The sequence below is a fragment of the Arachis hypogaea genome, chromosome 5, assembly GCF_003086295.3.
Source record: "Arachis hypogaea cultivar Tifrunner chromosome 5, arahy.Tifrunner.gnm2.J5K5, whole genome shotgun sequence".
In the NCBI taxonomy this organism is placed as follows: Eukaryota; Viridiplantae; Streptophyta; class Magnoliopsida; order Fabales; family Fabaceae; genus Arachis; species Arachis hypogaea.
This window is the reverse complement of record NC_092040.1, coordinates 116081577-116097350: the sequence shown is the minus strand read 5'-3', so window position 1 is coordinate 116097350 and position 15774 is coordinate 116081577. Positions and strand designations below refer to the sequence as shown.

Here is a 15774-nt window from a genome sequence, read left to right as displayed (position 1 = left end):
TGTGTGACCTGGGGTCAGGTATAAACCTTATGCCACTCTCTGTAATGAAGAAACTGGGGATCTTTGAGGTACAAACTACAAGAATCTCATTAGAGATGGCAAACAAATCCAGAAAACAAGCTTATGGATTGGTAGAGGACGTGTTGGTAAAGGTTAAAGGCCTTTACATCCCTGCTGATTTCATAATCTTAGACACTAGGAAGGTTGAGGATGAATCCATCATTCTTGGAAGACCCTTCCTAGCCACAGCAAGAGCTGTGATTGATGTTGATAGAGGAGAGCTAGTCCTTCAATTGAATGGGATTCCCTTGTGTTTAAAGCTCAAGGACCTTCCTCTGCAACCAAAGAGAGGAAGCATGAAAAGCTTCTCTCAATACAGAGTCATACAAAGCCCCCACAATCAAACTCTAAGTTTGGTGTTGGGAGGCCACAACCAAACTCTAAGTTTGGTTTTGAGAAGCCCCCACATTCAAACTCTAAGTTTGGTGTTCGGAGGCCTTCATCATGCTCTGAACATCTGAAGCTCCATGAGAGCTCACTGTCAAGCTATTGACATTAAAGAAGCGCTTGTTGGGAGGCAACCTAATTTTTATTTATCTATATTTTTATTGTTATTTCATGTTTTATTAGGTTCATGATCATGTGGAGTCACAAAACAATTGCAAAAATTAAAAACAGAATCAAAAACAGCAGAAGAAACAGCACACCCTGGAGGAGAGACTTACTGGCGTTTAAACGCTAGTAAGGAGCATCTGGCTGGCGTTTAACACCAGAACAGAGCATGAATCTGGCGTTAAACACCAGAAACAAGCAGCAGTCTAGCGTTTAAACACCAGGATGGCACACTAAGGAGAGCTGGCGTTAAACGCCAGAAACAAGCATCTGGCTGGCGTTTAACACCAGAAACAAGCACCAAGCTGGCGTTCAACGCCAGAAACATGCTACAGTCTGGCGTTGAACGCCCCAAACAAGCATGGAAGTGGCATTTAACGCCAGAAACATGCTGCAGTCTGGCGTTAAACGCCAGGATTGCATACAGAGGGCAATTACACGCCTAATTGGTGCCGGGATGATAAATCCTTGACACCTCAGGATCTGTGGACCCCACAAGATCACCTCAGGATCTGTGGACCCCACAGGATCCCCACCTACCCCACTTCTCTCTTCTTCACACATTCTAATAACACTATTCCTTTCACCAATCACCTCAATCTCTCTTCCCCATCACCCTCTCACCAATCACCTCAATCACTCTTCCCCGTACACCCCACCTACCTTTAAATTCAAAAACTCTTTCCCACCCAAACCCACCCTAAATGGCCGAACCATAACCCCTCTCCCTCCACTATATAAACCCTTCCATCCTTCTTCATTTTCACACAACACAACCCTCTCTTCTCCCCTTTGGCCGAAACACACACCTCTCTCCCTTTCCTCCATATATTATTATTCTTCTTCTTCTCTTCTTTCTTCTTTTGCTTGGGGGCGAGCAACATTCTAAGTTTGGTGTGGTAAAAGCATAGCTTTTTTTTGTTTTTCCATAACCACTGATGGCACCTAAGGCCAGAGAAACCTCAAGAAAGAGGAAAGGGAAGACAATTGCTTCCACTTCTGAGTCATGGGAGATGGAGAGATTCATCTCAAAAGCCCATCAAGACCACATCTATGAAGTTGTGGCTAAGAAAAAGGTGATCCCTGAGGTCCCTTTCATGCTCAAGAAAAATGAGTATCTGGAGATCCGACATGAAATCCAAAGAAGAGGTTGGGAAGTTCTCACCAACCCCATTCAACAAGTTGGAATCTTAATGGTTCAAGAGTTCTATGCCAATGCATGGATCACTAGGAACCATGATCAAAGCATGAACCCAAACCCAAAGAATTGGCTTACAATGGTTCGGGGGAAATGCTTAGATTTTAGTCCTTATGGACATATGTGTGGAAGGAGCTCAATGGAAAAGAGACTCAAGAGGCAATCCGGTTCAATTAAGAAGACTGGACCTTAAGCCTGTGGCTAGAGGATGGTTGGAGTTCATCCAACGCTCCATCATTCCTACTAGCAACCGATCCGAAGTAACTGTGGATCGGGCCATCATGATCCATAGCATTATGATTGGAGAGGAAGTAGAAGTTCATGAAGTCATCTCTCTAGAACTCTACAAAGTAGCCGAAAAGCCCTCCACCTTGGCAAGGCTAGCTTTTCCTCATCTTATTTCCCATATATGCTACTTAGCTGGAGTTGTCATAGAAGGAGACATCCTCATTGAAGAGGACAAGCCCATCACTAAGAAGAGGATGGAGCAAACAAGAGAGCCCATTCATGGATCTCAACAGACACATGAGGAAACTCATCATCAAGAAATCCCTGAGATGCCTCAAGGGATGCATTTTCCTCCAAAAAACTATTGGGAACAACTCAACACTTCTCTAGAAGGATTGAGTCATAACATGAACCAATTAAGGGTGGAACACCAAGAGCACTCCATCATTCTTAATGAGATTAGAGAAGATCAAAGAGCTATGAGGGAGGAGCAACAAAGGCAAGGAAAAGACATAGAGGAGATCAAGAATACCATTGGTTCTTCAAGAAGAAGGCGCCACCCTCACTAAGGTGGACTCATTCCTTAACTTCCTTGTTCCTATTTCTCTGTTTTTCAATTTTATGCTTCATGTTTGTCTATGTTTTGAGTCTTTACTACATGATCATCAGTGTCTAGTGTCTATGCCTTAAAGCTATGAATAATTCCATGAATCCTTCACTTTTCTTAAATAAAAAATGTTTTTAATACAAAAGAACAAGAAGTACATGAATTTCAAATTTATCCTTGAAATTAGTTTAATTATTTTGATGTGGTGACAATACTTTTTGTTTTTTGAATGAATGCTTGAACAGTGCATATTTTTGATATTGTTGTTTATGAATGTTAAATATGTTGGCACTTGAAAGAATTATGAATAAGAGAAATGTTATTGATGATCTGAAAAATCATAAAATTGATTCTTGAAGCAAGAAAAAGCAGTGAATAAAAAGCTTGCGAAAAAAAAAATGCAAAAAAGAAAAGAAAGAAAAAGAAAAAGCAAGCAGAAAAAGCCAATAGCTCTTTAAACCAAGAGGCAAGAGCAAAAAGCCAAGAGCCCTTAAAACCAAAAGGCAAGGGTAAAAAGGATCCAAGGCTTTGAGTATCAACGGATAGGAGGGCCCAAGGAAATAAAATCCAGGCCTAAGCGGCTAAATCAAGCTGTCCCTAACCATGTGCTTGTGTCATGAAGGTCCAAGTGAAAAGATTGAGACTGAGTGGTTAAAGTCGTGATCCAAAGCAAAAAGAGTGTGCTTAAGAGCTCTTGACACCTCTAATTGGGGACTTTAGCAAAGTTGAGTCACAATCTGAAAAGGTTAACCCAGTTATGTGTCTGTGGCATTTATGTATCTGGAGGTAATACTGGAAAACAAAGTGCTTAGGGCCACGGCCAAGACTCATAAAAGTAGCTGTGTTCAAGAATCAACATACTAAACTAGGAAAATCAATAACACTATCTGAATTCTAAGTTCCTAAAGATGCCAATCATTCTAAACTTCAAAGGAAAAAGTGAGATGCCAAAACTGTTCAGAAGCAAAAAGCTACAAGTCCTGCTCATCTAATTAGAACTAATATTCATTGATATTTTGGGATTTATAGTATATTATCTTCTTTTTATCCTATCTGATTTTCAGTTGCTTGGGGACAAGCAATAATTTAAGTTTGGTGTTGTGATGAGCGGATAATTTATACGCTTTTTGGCATTGTTTTTAGGTAGTTTTTAGTAGGATCTAGCTACTTTTAGGGATGTTTTTATTAGTTTTTATGCAAAATTCACATTTCTGGACTTCACTATGAGTTTGTGTGTTTTTCTGTGATTTCAGGTAAATTCTGGCTGAAATTGAGGGATCTGAGCAAAAATCTGATTCAGGCTGAAAAAGGACTGCTGATGCTGTTGGATTCTGACCTCCCTGCACTCGGAATGGATTTTCTGGAGCTACAGAACTCTAAATGGCGCGCCCTCACTTGAGTTGGAAAGTAGACATCCAGGGTTTTCCAGAAATATATAATAGTCCATACTTTATTCGAGTTTAGATGACGCAAACTGGCGTTCAACGCCAGTTCCATGCTGCATTCTGGAGTAAAACGCCAGAAACACGTCACAAACCAGAGTTAAACGCCAAAAACACGTTACAACTTGGCGTTTAACTCCAAGAGAAGCCTCTGCACGTGTAAAGCACAAGCTCAGCCTAAGCGCACACCAAAGTGGGCCCCAGAAGTGGATTTCTGCACTAAGACTTATTTCTGTAAACCCTAGTAACTAGTTTAATATAAATAGAACCTCTTACTATTGTATTAGACATCGGGGGTATCTATCTTCGAATGTTTAGTTCTTAGACTAGGGGGGCTGGCCATTTGGCCATGCCTGGACCTTGATCACTTATGTATTTTCAACGGTGGAGTTTCTACACACCATAGATTAAGGTGTGGAGCTCTGCTGTACCTCAAGTATTAATGCAAAGTACTATTGTTCTTCTATTCAATTCATGCTTATTCATATTCTAAGATATCCATTCGTACTTCAACCTGATGAATGTGATGATCCATGACACTCATCATCATTCTTAACCTATGAACGCGTGCCTGACAACCACCTCCGTTCTACCTTCGATTGAATGAGTATCTCTTGGATTCCTTAATCAGAATCTTCGTGGTATAAGCTAGAATCCATTGGCAGCATTCTTGAGAATCCGGAAAGTCTAAACCTTGTCTGTGGTATTCCGAGTAGGATTCAGGGATTGAATGACGTGACGAGCTTCAAACTCGCGAGTGTTGGGTGTAGTGACAGACACAAAAGAATCATAGGATTCTATTCCAACATGATCGAGAACCGACAGATGATTAACCATGCGGTGACAGTGCATTTGGAACATTTTCACTGAGAGGACGGACGGTAGCCATTGACAACAGTGATCCCCCAACATACAGCTTGCCATGGAAAGGAGCAAGAATGATTGGATGAAAGCAGTAGGAAAGCAGACGTTCTAGAGCCATACAGCATCTTTAGACGCTTATCTGAAATTCCTACCAATGAATTTACATAAGTATCTCTATCCTGTTTTATTTATCTTTTAATTATCTAATCTCCCATAACCACATGAATTCGCCTGACTGAGATCTACAAGATGACCATAGCTTGCTTCATACCAACAATCTCCGTGGGATCGACCTTTACTCACGTAAGGTTTATTACTTGGACGACCCAGTGCACTTGCTGGTTAGTTGTGCGAAGTTGTGAACAAGAGTGATATTAAAATTGTGCATACCAAGTTTTTGGCGCCATTGCCGAGGAATAAATAATCACGATTTCGTGCACCACTCACTTAGCCTTATATATATATACCCTTACCCTTACCTTAGTCCCATTACAACCTTGAAAAGACCTCATGATGTTTGTATTGGTATATTAATTATTGTTGATTGGTTAGGTGAAGAACAAAGTTTAGAAAGCATGATTAGAGAAGGATAGAGTGGTTACCCTAAACACTAGAGAGATTAGAGTGCACACACACCACTAGTGAGGGTTCAATGCTCAATTCAATGTTCCCTGCTTTCATGAGCTGTCTTCTTACAAATTTACTTGCTTTTACTGTATGATTTGAATTAGTGGGATTTGATCTATGTTTGTCTTAAGAGAACTTATTTGCTTTTAACCGAATAGACAAAATCATATAGTTGCATTCGTATATATAGGTTGCATTGCATTGCATAAGTCTTACATGTCCCTATTCATTCATATTTATCTCCTTCAACTAAGCATGAGGACATGCTAATGTTTAAGTGTGGGGAGGTTGATAAACCATTATTTTGTGATTCATATTGTGTTTAATTGAGTGGTTTTATCAAGTCTTTCACCCACTTATTCATATGATTAGCATGATATTACAAGTCCTTCCTAAAATTGTTCTATGATTGAAAACTTGCTTCCTAAAGATCTTTTAATTGTATATTTTTATTCTCCTTTATACCATTCAATGCCGTGATCTGTGTGTTAAGTGTTTCAGGCTTCATAGGGCAGGAATGGCTTAGAGAATGGAGAGGAAGCTTGCAAAAATGGAAGGAACACAAGAAATTGAGGAGATGACCAGCGAGAAACGATGCGGACGCATGGCTCACGCGTCCACGCGAAATGGAGAAAATCACAGCGACGCGAACGCGTGCCTGACGCGAGTGCGTGGATTGGATTCTGCACGAGTGACGTGAACGCATGGACGACGCGCACGCGTGGCAAGGAAAAACGCTGGATGACACGAACGCATGGACGACGCGGTCGCGTGACATGCGCGATCTGTAGAAAATTCAGAAAAACACTGGGGGCGATTTCGGGCCAAGTTTTAACCCAGTTTTCGGCCCAGAAACGCAGAATAGAGCCAGGGAACATACAGAGACTTGTGGACATTCTCATTTTGAATAGTTTTAGTTTTAGTTTTGGAATCTAGAGAGAGAATTCTTCCTCCTCCTCTAGGTTTTTTTTTTACACTCATAGTTTAGAATTTCATCGCTTTGCTTTGGATATTGAGAAGAGTCTACCTTCGGAATTGACTATTCTAGTTTGTTTTCTTTACCTTATTTACTCTTTTATATTTTTAATCCTTATTCAGAGCTACAATTGGGAAGCTTTTATAACCTTTAGAATTTATTAATGCAAGAACTATTTTATTTTTAATTGATCTTTTGATTATTATTTATCATGTCTTCTTTTTATTCTCTCTTTAATTTTGTGAACTTTATATTTATGATAATGGAGTAGTTCCCTAACTTGATTGGGAGCGGATTAAAAGGAGAACCTTGAGTTGGGATACTCAAGAGTTCAATTGTAATTGGTTTGTTGTTGGTTGGCTTGTTAGTCACTAACTCTGATCCTTCCCAAGGGAGAGGATTAGGACTTGTGAATAGAAGTTGACTTTCAACTACTTGACTTTCCCTTAATTAGTGAGGGTTAACTAAGTAGAAATAACTACTAATTATTAATTGATCTTGAGAAATTTCCAACAAGGATAGAACTTCCGATTAATCTTCTCCCGGTCAAGGTTTTTATTTAAATTACATAAACTCTCTGATTTAATTTCCTGTTTATCAAACTCAAAAAAAATTTCTTGAAAACCTCCGACCAATAAGCTGCACTCTTTTGTCAACTCGTTGGGAGACGACCTGGGACTCATACTCCCAGTAATCTTATTCTTAAAATTGTGACAACTCTTTTCTAAAATGACAAGTGGATTTTTGCCGGTTAAGAGCTGTACTTACAACGCTGTTTTCCTTAATAATTCTTAATCTGCCAATTTCCACCACTGCTAGTACTATTGTGGCCACTCGCGTATAGCTGACGCTCCTGCGCACATTGGAAGAATCGTCATCGGCGCGCACGCGTACCGTGCGCGTACGCGTGGATTTAGGAGCTCATCGGCGCGCGCGCGCACCTGGCACGCACGCGTCGAGACCAGCACGTGACCTCATTAATAAAATCGTGGCTGGCGATTTCTGAGGCCTGAAGGGGCCCAATTGAAGGCTAGCTCTACATGGAAATGACCCAGGGATTGTAGGAGCAAGGGGTGGATCACACATTAGACACTTAGACACATTTTGAGTTTTTGGGTAGTTTTTGTTCATCTAGAGAGGGAACCCTTCTTCCTCCCTAGATCTAGCTTGATTTTGATCTCCCATTGTGAAATTACTGGATTGAATCTTGTTATTTGATACTCTTGTTTACTCAATTTGAATCCTCTAGTGTTATTTTGTTTAGATCTTATCTTGATTGTGTTGTCTTTTTGCTGTTCAATTTTCTACCCCAATTCATGAACATTGTGGGTGTTGATTTCTATGAATATGTTGATGCTTCTTGTGATTGCTAGTGTTAATTGTGTAGTTTCTATAGATGATTGTTAGTGAGTCCTCATAATTCTCAATTTAATTGTAATTTGAACATGTCTCTAGTTAGTGCATTCTATGTGTTTGATGAAATGTTTGCTTTAATTATGGAGTAGTTTCTTTTACTCTTGGTCTAAGTTATGAGAATTGGGTGACCTTGAGTCATTGGGTCTCATTGGATTGTTGATTGGAGAACCCTTAGTGACCAAATTGACACCCATTAACACCAACCCACTACTAATTAGTAGATTGGTTGGGACTTATGGGTTGAAATTGGTTAAACCACTTGACGTACCTCAACCCTAGGAGTAAATATTACGTACTTAAGGTTCTTTGAGGTAGACTTAGTGAGTTTGGTTCGTCACAATTGGCTAATTATAGTTGAAGACAAGGATAAAGACCCCAATTCCCATGCTTAGTCAAGAGTACCTTTGATTCATATTTGAAAAACCAAAATTCTTAGTTGCTAGTTCTTGATTTAGTTAATTGCTTAAATTTAGAGTTTCTTGCATTTTAAGATTTCTTGCATGACAAGCTTGGTAGTTAATTTTCATCACCATGATTCTCAACCCCGTATTTCTGATCAATGCTAAAGAACATGCTTGCCCATTCTTCGTGAGACGATCCGGAGTCTAAATACTCCGGTTACATTTTTATTTGGGGTTAGCACGTGTGACAACCACCCTTTCTTAATTTGGGATTGAGGATTGATTATCGGTTGGGCTATACTAACAACGGAAGTATTTTGTGGAATTTCGAACCGGTATACCTTCCATCAACTCTACCAAATTAATGGCGCCGTTGCCGGGGAATGAGTGCAACGTATGCCTTAGCATTGGTTATGTGAATATGTAGATAGTGTGGATAGTTTACTTGTTTTCTCTATTTTGCTCTTAGTATATATTTCTTGTGTACATGAGCTATGACTCTCAAGTTTGATGACTCGGTCCCAACCAAACGCTAGCTTAGCCGAGCTTGACTTAGAAATTGAAATGACTTTATTGCATACTCGGCAAGCTAGGCGTCGGTTGGACTACGCGCCCAGTGTTTTGGCCTCACTTGAGGAACATACCGAACCACTAGACAGTTCTGAGAGCGACTTAGAGTCCATTACTTCTTATTCTTCTGTTGGCACTACTGATACATCTTTACATTCCACAGGTGAACCTCGCATGGTGGAGCCACGTAGGATCACTTTGCATGAACAAGGAGCGCCGGACCTCATTCTGCCACCACTACAAACAAGATTTCCCAACCTTGACCCAAACTTTGAGTTGAAGAGTAGTCTGATCAACTTGTTTCCTAAGTACCATGGGCTTCTCGGTCAAGACCCCACTCGACATCTGAGAGATTTTCAAGCGGCTTGTGGTACGGCCCGGAGGCATGGGGCCAACAAAATTGCCATCATGGTTTACTCCTTCCCCTTTTCTCTTGAAGGGCAAGCGAAGGAATGGTCTACTCCCAACCGGATGAGATAGTGACCAATTGGGACTTCTTGAGAAGAGAGTTTCTAGACAAGTTCTTCCCGCCGGAAAAGACCGACTATATCTGGAAAGAGATCTCGGGCATAATGCAAAAGGATCAAGAGACTTTGTATGAGTATTGGAGCCGATTCAAGAGATTATTGGAGACTTGCCCCCACCATGGGTTGAGCACTCATCTACTCATAAGTTACTTCATCGGAGGTCTTTGTGTGGAAGATAGAAGACTACTTCCCGCATCTAGCGGTGGTTCCCTTTCCAAGAACAAGACGGAGGCGGAAGCATGGAGCTTGATAAATAATGTCGCCGAGGCTACTCAACACGTAAGGGTGAGAAGCAACCCCCTCAAGGGTATAGTGGAACCCTCTCCTTCCGAATCAAGTTTGACCAAGGTGCTTGGTGACATGACTACCATTCTCACCGAGATGCACAAACAGCAAAAGGAGTTCTATTCCATTCAAGCCGTTCAAGCTTCACCCCAAGTTCCCCAAATTGAAGGTCCTCCAGGGATATGTGGCTTGTGTTCTAGCACCGCACATTACACGGATCAATGCCACCAAATTCAAGAGGACTACACCTTAGCCGTCACTAATGTGAATTACAACAATCGCCCACCCTACCAAAACCAAGGCCACAACAACTACTCTCATGGCAATAACTCCAATAAGGGTGAAGGGATAATGCACAAGGGAACCATCAAGGTCAAAGATGGAACAACTCTTCTTCGCACTACAACAATAATAACCAATCTTTATCCCAACACCACCACAACAACCACCAAGCCAACCAAAACCAAAACAACTACCAAAAATATCAAGCACCACATCAAAGACAACAATCCAACCAAGCTTCTTCTGCTTCTACCAACCAAGTTGATGAGCTTAGAGCTATTGTGGAAAAGAATGAAGAAAATAGCAAAGCTCAATTTAATGCCGTGAATGCTCAATTAGCTAACCTCACCGAGATGGTCTCAAGATTGGTTTTACCCTCTTCCAACAACACCCACCAACCCTCAAGCTCTTCAAACCTTCCATCCCAACCCTTTCCAAACCCAAAGGGCACACTCAACGCCATCACACTACGGTCGGGGACTACATTGGAGAAGATACCTCCTAGGGTCTTGGAAGACATTTAAGAGGAGGAAGTGGCTGTTGAAGCTCCACATGAAGAGGAGGAGGTGAGCACAAGGCAAGAAGAAGAAGAAATGAGCCTCAAGGAACCTAAAAGGAAAGCTACCATGGATGATCCCATTCCTATCCCATTCCCTTTAATGATAAAGAAAGCAAAGAAAGCTCCGGAATTCGATTTGAACATGCTCCAAGTGTTCAAGAAGGTTGAGGTAACCATCACACTTCTTGATGCTATACAAAAAATTTCGAAGTATGCAAAATTTTTGAAGGACTTGTGTACACATAAAGATAGGATTGGTGAACTAGAAATGTTGTCTTTGGGCAATTCTATTTCTGCATTGATGAAGCCTATTCCTGAAAAGTTTGATGACCCCGGGCCTTGTCTGGTTTCTTGTTGTATTGGTGGAGTTGTTTTTCCTGATTGTATGTGCGATCTAGGAGCTTGTGTGAGTATCATGCCGCTCTCAATTTTTGCAAGGTTGAACTTGGCTCCATTGAAAAGGTCGGCCGCTCGATTTGCCTTAGCCGACAAGAGTATAATTACTGTGATGGGTATAGCCGAAGATGTACTCGTAGCAATCAAGGATTTGGTGTTTTCGGTTGATTTTTACATTCTTGAAATGCCACCAACAGAGGGTAGAAGCTCTTCCTCTGTTCTACTTGGTAGACCATTCCTTAAAACTTCTAAATTCAAGTTAGATGCCTACACCGGCACATATTCTTTTGAGGTTGGGGATAAGATGATTAAGTTTAACTTAGAGAAAGCCATGAAACACCCACCTGAAGAGCATTCCGTTCTCCGATGTGATATAATTGATGAGGTGGTAGCAGAAGTGCAAAGCGAAGATCATGACGAGCTATGCTACGCTACTGTTGAGGAGAAGGATAATCATGAGGGTGAACAAAGGGAAATGGTTGAAGATGAATCCCATGAGCTTAGTGAAAAAGAACCTCAATCGGAAGCAAAAAGTGAACTGAAACCTCTTCCGTCTCATTTGAAGTATGCGTTCCTTGGGAACAATCAAGAGTTTCCGATCATTATTACTAGTGAGCTCTCTAGTCATGAAGAAGAGAAGCTCCTAGAAGTCCTGAGGAAACACAAGAGAGCAATCGGTTAGAGCTTAGCCGATATTATGGGAATTGATCCACAAATGTGCATGCATCGCATTTTTCTACAAGAAGGAGCTCGGCCGGTTAGACAACCGCAAAGAAGACTTAACCCAACTATCCTTGACGTGGTGAAGAAGGAAGTCACGAGACTACTTGATATGGGTATCATATACCCGATTTCTGATAGTGAATGGGTAAGTCCGGTCCAGGTCGTTCAAAAGAAATCTGGCATCACCGCTGTAAAGAATGAAGATGGTGAAGTGGTCACCACAAGAGTACAAAATGCATGGCGAGTGTGCATCGATTATAGGAGGTTGAATGCTGCAACCAGGAAGGACCACTATCCTTTGCCATTCATCGACCAGATGCTAGACCGACTTGCGGGTAAATCCCATTATTGCTTTCTTGATGGCTTTACTGGATACTTCCAGATTCACATTGCTCCTGAGGATCAGGAAAAGACCACATTTACTTGTCCCTTTGGCACCTTTGCCTACAAAAGGATGCCATTCGGGCTATGCAATGCACTCGCCACATTTCAGCGGTGCATGATGAGTGTCTTTTCCAATCTTATGGAGAGTTGTATGGAAGTCTTTATGGACGACTTCAGTGTGCATGGAACTTCATTTGATAGTTGTTTGGAGAACTTGGCCAAGGTCCTAGCTAGGTGTGTTGATACTAACCTTGTCTTGAATTTTGAAAAATGTCACTTCATGGTGAGACAAGGTATCGTATTAGGACACGTAGTTTTCGACAAAGGAATTTCTGTAGACCCGGCCAAGGTGAATGTCATTACCGGTTTATCTCACCCCTCATCTGTGAGGGAGGTCCGTTCCTTTTTGGGGCATGCGGGATTTTATAGGCGCTTCATCAAGAATTTTAGCAAAATTGCATTGCCATTGTCGCGCCTACTCCAAAAGGACGTGGACTTTGAGTTTGATAGTGCTTGTGTGGACGCATTTGAGGAGTTGAAGAGAGCACTTACCACCGCACCGATTGTGAGGGGCCCTGACTGGATGCAGCCATTCAAGATCATGTGCGGTGCGTCAAATCATGCCGTAGGTGCCGCGCTAGCACAGCGCGATGGTAAGCTCCCCTATATCATCGCTTACTCCTCAAAGACGTTGGATGTGGCACAATCCAACTATACCACTACCGAGAAAGAGCTTTTAGTCGTTGTTTATGCTTTGGATAAGTTTCGATCTTACTTGCTAGGCTCTAAGATAGTGGAATACACGGATCATGCTGTCTTGAAATATTTATTGACAAAGAATGAGTCAAAACCCAGGCTCATACGTTGGATCTTGCTTTTACAAGAATTCAACATTGAGATTAGGGACCGGAGTGGATCACAAAATTTAGTTGCGGATCATTTAAGCCGCTTGGAAAATCTTAAGTATGATACATTTCTGATCAATGACTCATTCCCTTTAGAAGGTTTGCTTGCTGTTTCGGATAGTTTTCCTTGGTTTGCCCCCATGGCGAACTACTTGGTTGCTAAAATTTACCTTGCCAACTTTTCCAAACACCAAAGAGATAAGTTGAGGAGTGATTCTAAATATTATATTTGGGATGACCCCCGCTTATGGAGGAGAGGAGTAGACCAAGTAATTTGCAGATGTGTTCCAGAATCTGAAATCCAACCAATTCTTGAATCTTGTCACTCGTCCGAGTTTGGTGGCCACTTTGGCCCACAACGGACGGCAAAAAAAGTTTTGGATTGTGGATTCATGTGGCCCACGCTGTTCAAGGATGCTAACCAATTCTGTGTGTCATGTCACCAATGTCAAAAGTCGGGGAATGCATCTCAAAGGGATGAAATGCCTCAACAACCCATGCTATTTTGCAAAATCTTTGATGTATGGGGCATAGACTTTATGGGACCATTTTCCAACTCAAGTGGGTACTTGTATATCCTGTTAACGGTTGACTACGTCTCAAAGTGGGTAGAAGCGATACCTAGTCGCCTTGATGACGCCAATGCTGTGATTTCTTTCATTAGAAATAATATTGTGTGCCGTTATAGGTTGCCACGAGCAATCGTGAGCGACCAAGGTTCTCATTTTTGTAACAGAAAAGTAGAAGCACTACTCAAGCGCTCTGGGATAGCACATAAGGTTTCAACTGCATATCACCCCCAAACAAATGGGCAAGCAGAAGTGTCCAACCGAGAGATTAAGTGAATCCTGGAGAAAGTGGTAAACCCACAAAGGAAGGACTGGAGCACTTGGTTGGGAGATGCATTGTGGGCATACAGGACGGCCTACAAGACACCGTTAGGGATGAGCCCTTTTCGGGTCGTCTATGGTAAGGCATGCCACCTCCCGGTGGAAGTTGAACACAAAGCCTACTGGGCAGTGAAGCAGTGTAATATGGACATCACCAAGGCGGGTGTAGCCTGGAAATTGCAGTTAGAGGAGCTTGAAGGTCTTAGAATAGAGGCATATGAAAATGCCCGGATCTACAAGGAAAAGACTAAGGCATTCCATGACCACCACATTTGGAAGAAAGATTTTCAAGAAGGTGACAAAGTTATCCTCTACAACTCGAGGCTCAGATTCATGCCTGGAAAACTTCGTTCAAGATGTAAAGGTCCCTTTAAGGTGAAGGAAGTTAAACCCATGGTGTAGTTGAGCTATTTGATCCTCAAAGTAAGACAACCTTCAAGGTGAATGGCCATAGAGTAAAGAAGTACCATGGCTACAAATCACCCAAGGAAGTGGAAGTGCTCCTCCTGGAGGATGCACCAAAAGAAGAGGAAGCTTGAGCACTGATGACAAGTCATCTTAGGCTAGTTTCAAAAGCCTTTTTCATTTGTTTTTACTTGGGTTTCATGCATTCTTAGGCAATAAGTAGGTGTTTGGATGAGAAATTCATGGTTGTCTTGATTCACTCAAACATTGCTAATTTTATGAATTTTCATGAGATTTATGCAAGAATTGATTGGTATTATGAAAGATGCAAAAATCTTGTGATTATGCCAAGACTTTGATGAGTTTGTTTGGTTGATGATAGGTGAAAGGAAGCATGAAGGAAGGTTGAAAAAGGAGCCTAGAGAAAATGAAGAAGAAGCAATGCTTGGAGAAGGGGCAGAGTAAACCTCTGCATGATATACTGATGCTCACGTTGGAGGGAGCGTTGGACATTCAACGTTACCCCCAACGTGATAAAGAAATGAGCTTTCTGGAGATTCTGAAAATTTTCAGTGGCGCGCACACGCACATGCCGCGAACGCGCGGATGAGGATTTTTGGCAAAGTGCGCGGATGCGCACTATGCGCGAACGCGTCGGTAGGCAATGTTGGACCCCAAACGCTACCTCCAATGTGAAGGCCAACGTGCGCGACTTTGAATCTGGAAGTTTGAGTTCGAAAAGGCACAAGGGCGTGCTCGCGCCTATGGCGCGTACGCGCAAATTCGATTTTTGGGCATCCGCGCAGACGCGCACATGCCGCGCACGCGTGGATGAGCTTTTTGACTTAAGTGCGTGGACGCGCACTGCACGCGTACGCGTGGATAGCGAGACATTGGCCCTCCAACATTGAGGCAAACGTGGATGACAGAACCAGAACCCAATTTTTTCAAAGGGCGTTTGACTCAATGTTTGGATGAAAATGTTGACTCCAATTTCAAAGACCAGAAATGCATAATTGGCACACTCTTCTCCTCAATTTCATTGGGCACCAATCCAATCAATCCTTGCTTCAATTAAGGCCAAGGCCCATGTCCAAGTACACTGAAGATCCAAGAAGAAGCCTATAAATAGAAGAATGTTTGAAGATTCAAGGAGGTTGGCTCTAATAGAGAGCATTAGGGAGGTTGGCTCTGCTAGAGCATTAGGAGTAGGGTAGAATAGAAAGTCCTCTTTGATACACTTTTAATTTTTTGCAATTGTCATTTTCTAATATTGAATTCAGTTTATGCAATCTCAGTTTCTACAATTCTCTGCTACACTTTTCTTTCCTACAAGTTTACTTTCTGCAACCTTGTGTTTGAAATTATTGAGATCCAAATTTACTTTTCCTGCAAGTTTAATTTTCTGCACTTGATCTGAGTTCTAATTTACTGCTTCCATTTAATTTTCAGCACCCAGCCCCCCTTTACATTTCAT

General features: G+C 41.8%; 1 protein-coding gene across 1 annotated transcript; it reads left to right on the top strand.

The window, feature by feature from the left end:
* Positions 1 to 9513: 9513 nt before the first annotated feature.
* Positions 9514 to 11672, top strand: LOC140173295 (uncharacterized). The gene is made up of 3 exons (XM_072196154.1): positions 9514 to 10125; positions 10704 to 11153; positions 11250 to 11672. The coding sequence occupies exons 1-3, from the start codon at positions 9514 to 9516 to the stop codon at positions 11670 to 11672; spliced, it is 1485 nt and encodes a 494-aa protein (XP_072052255.1).
* The last annotated feature ends 4102 nt before the right edge of the window (positions 11673 to 15774 follow it).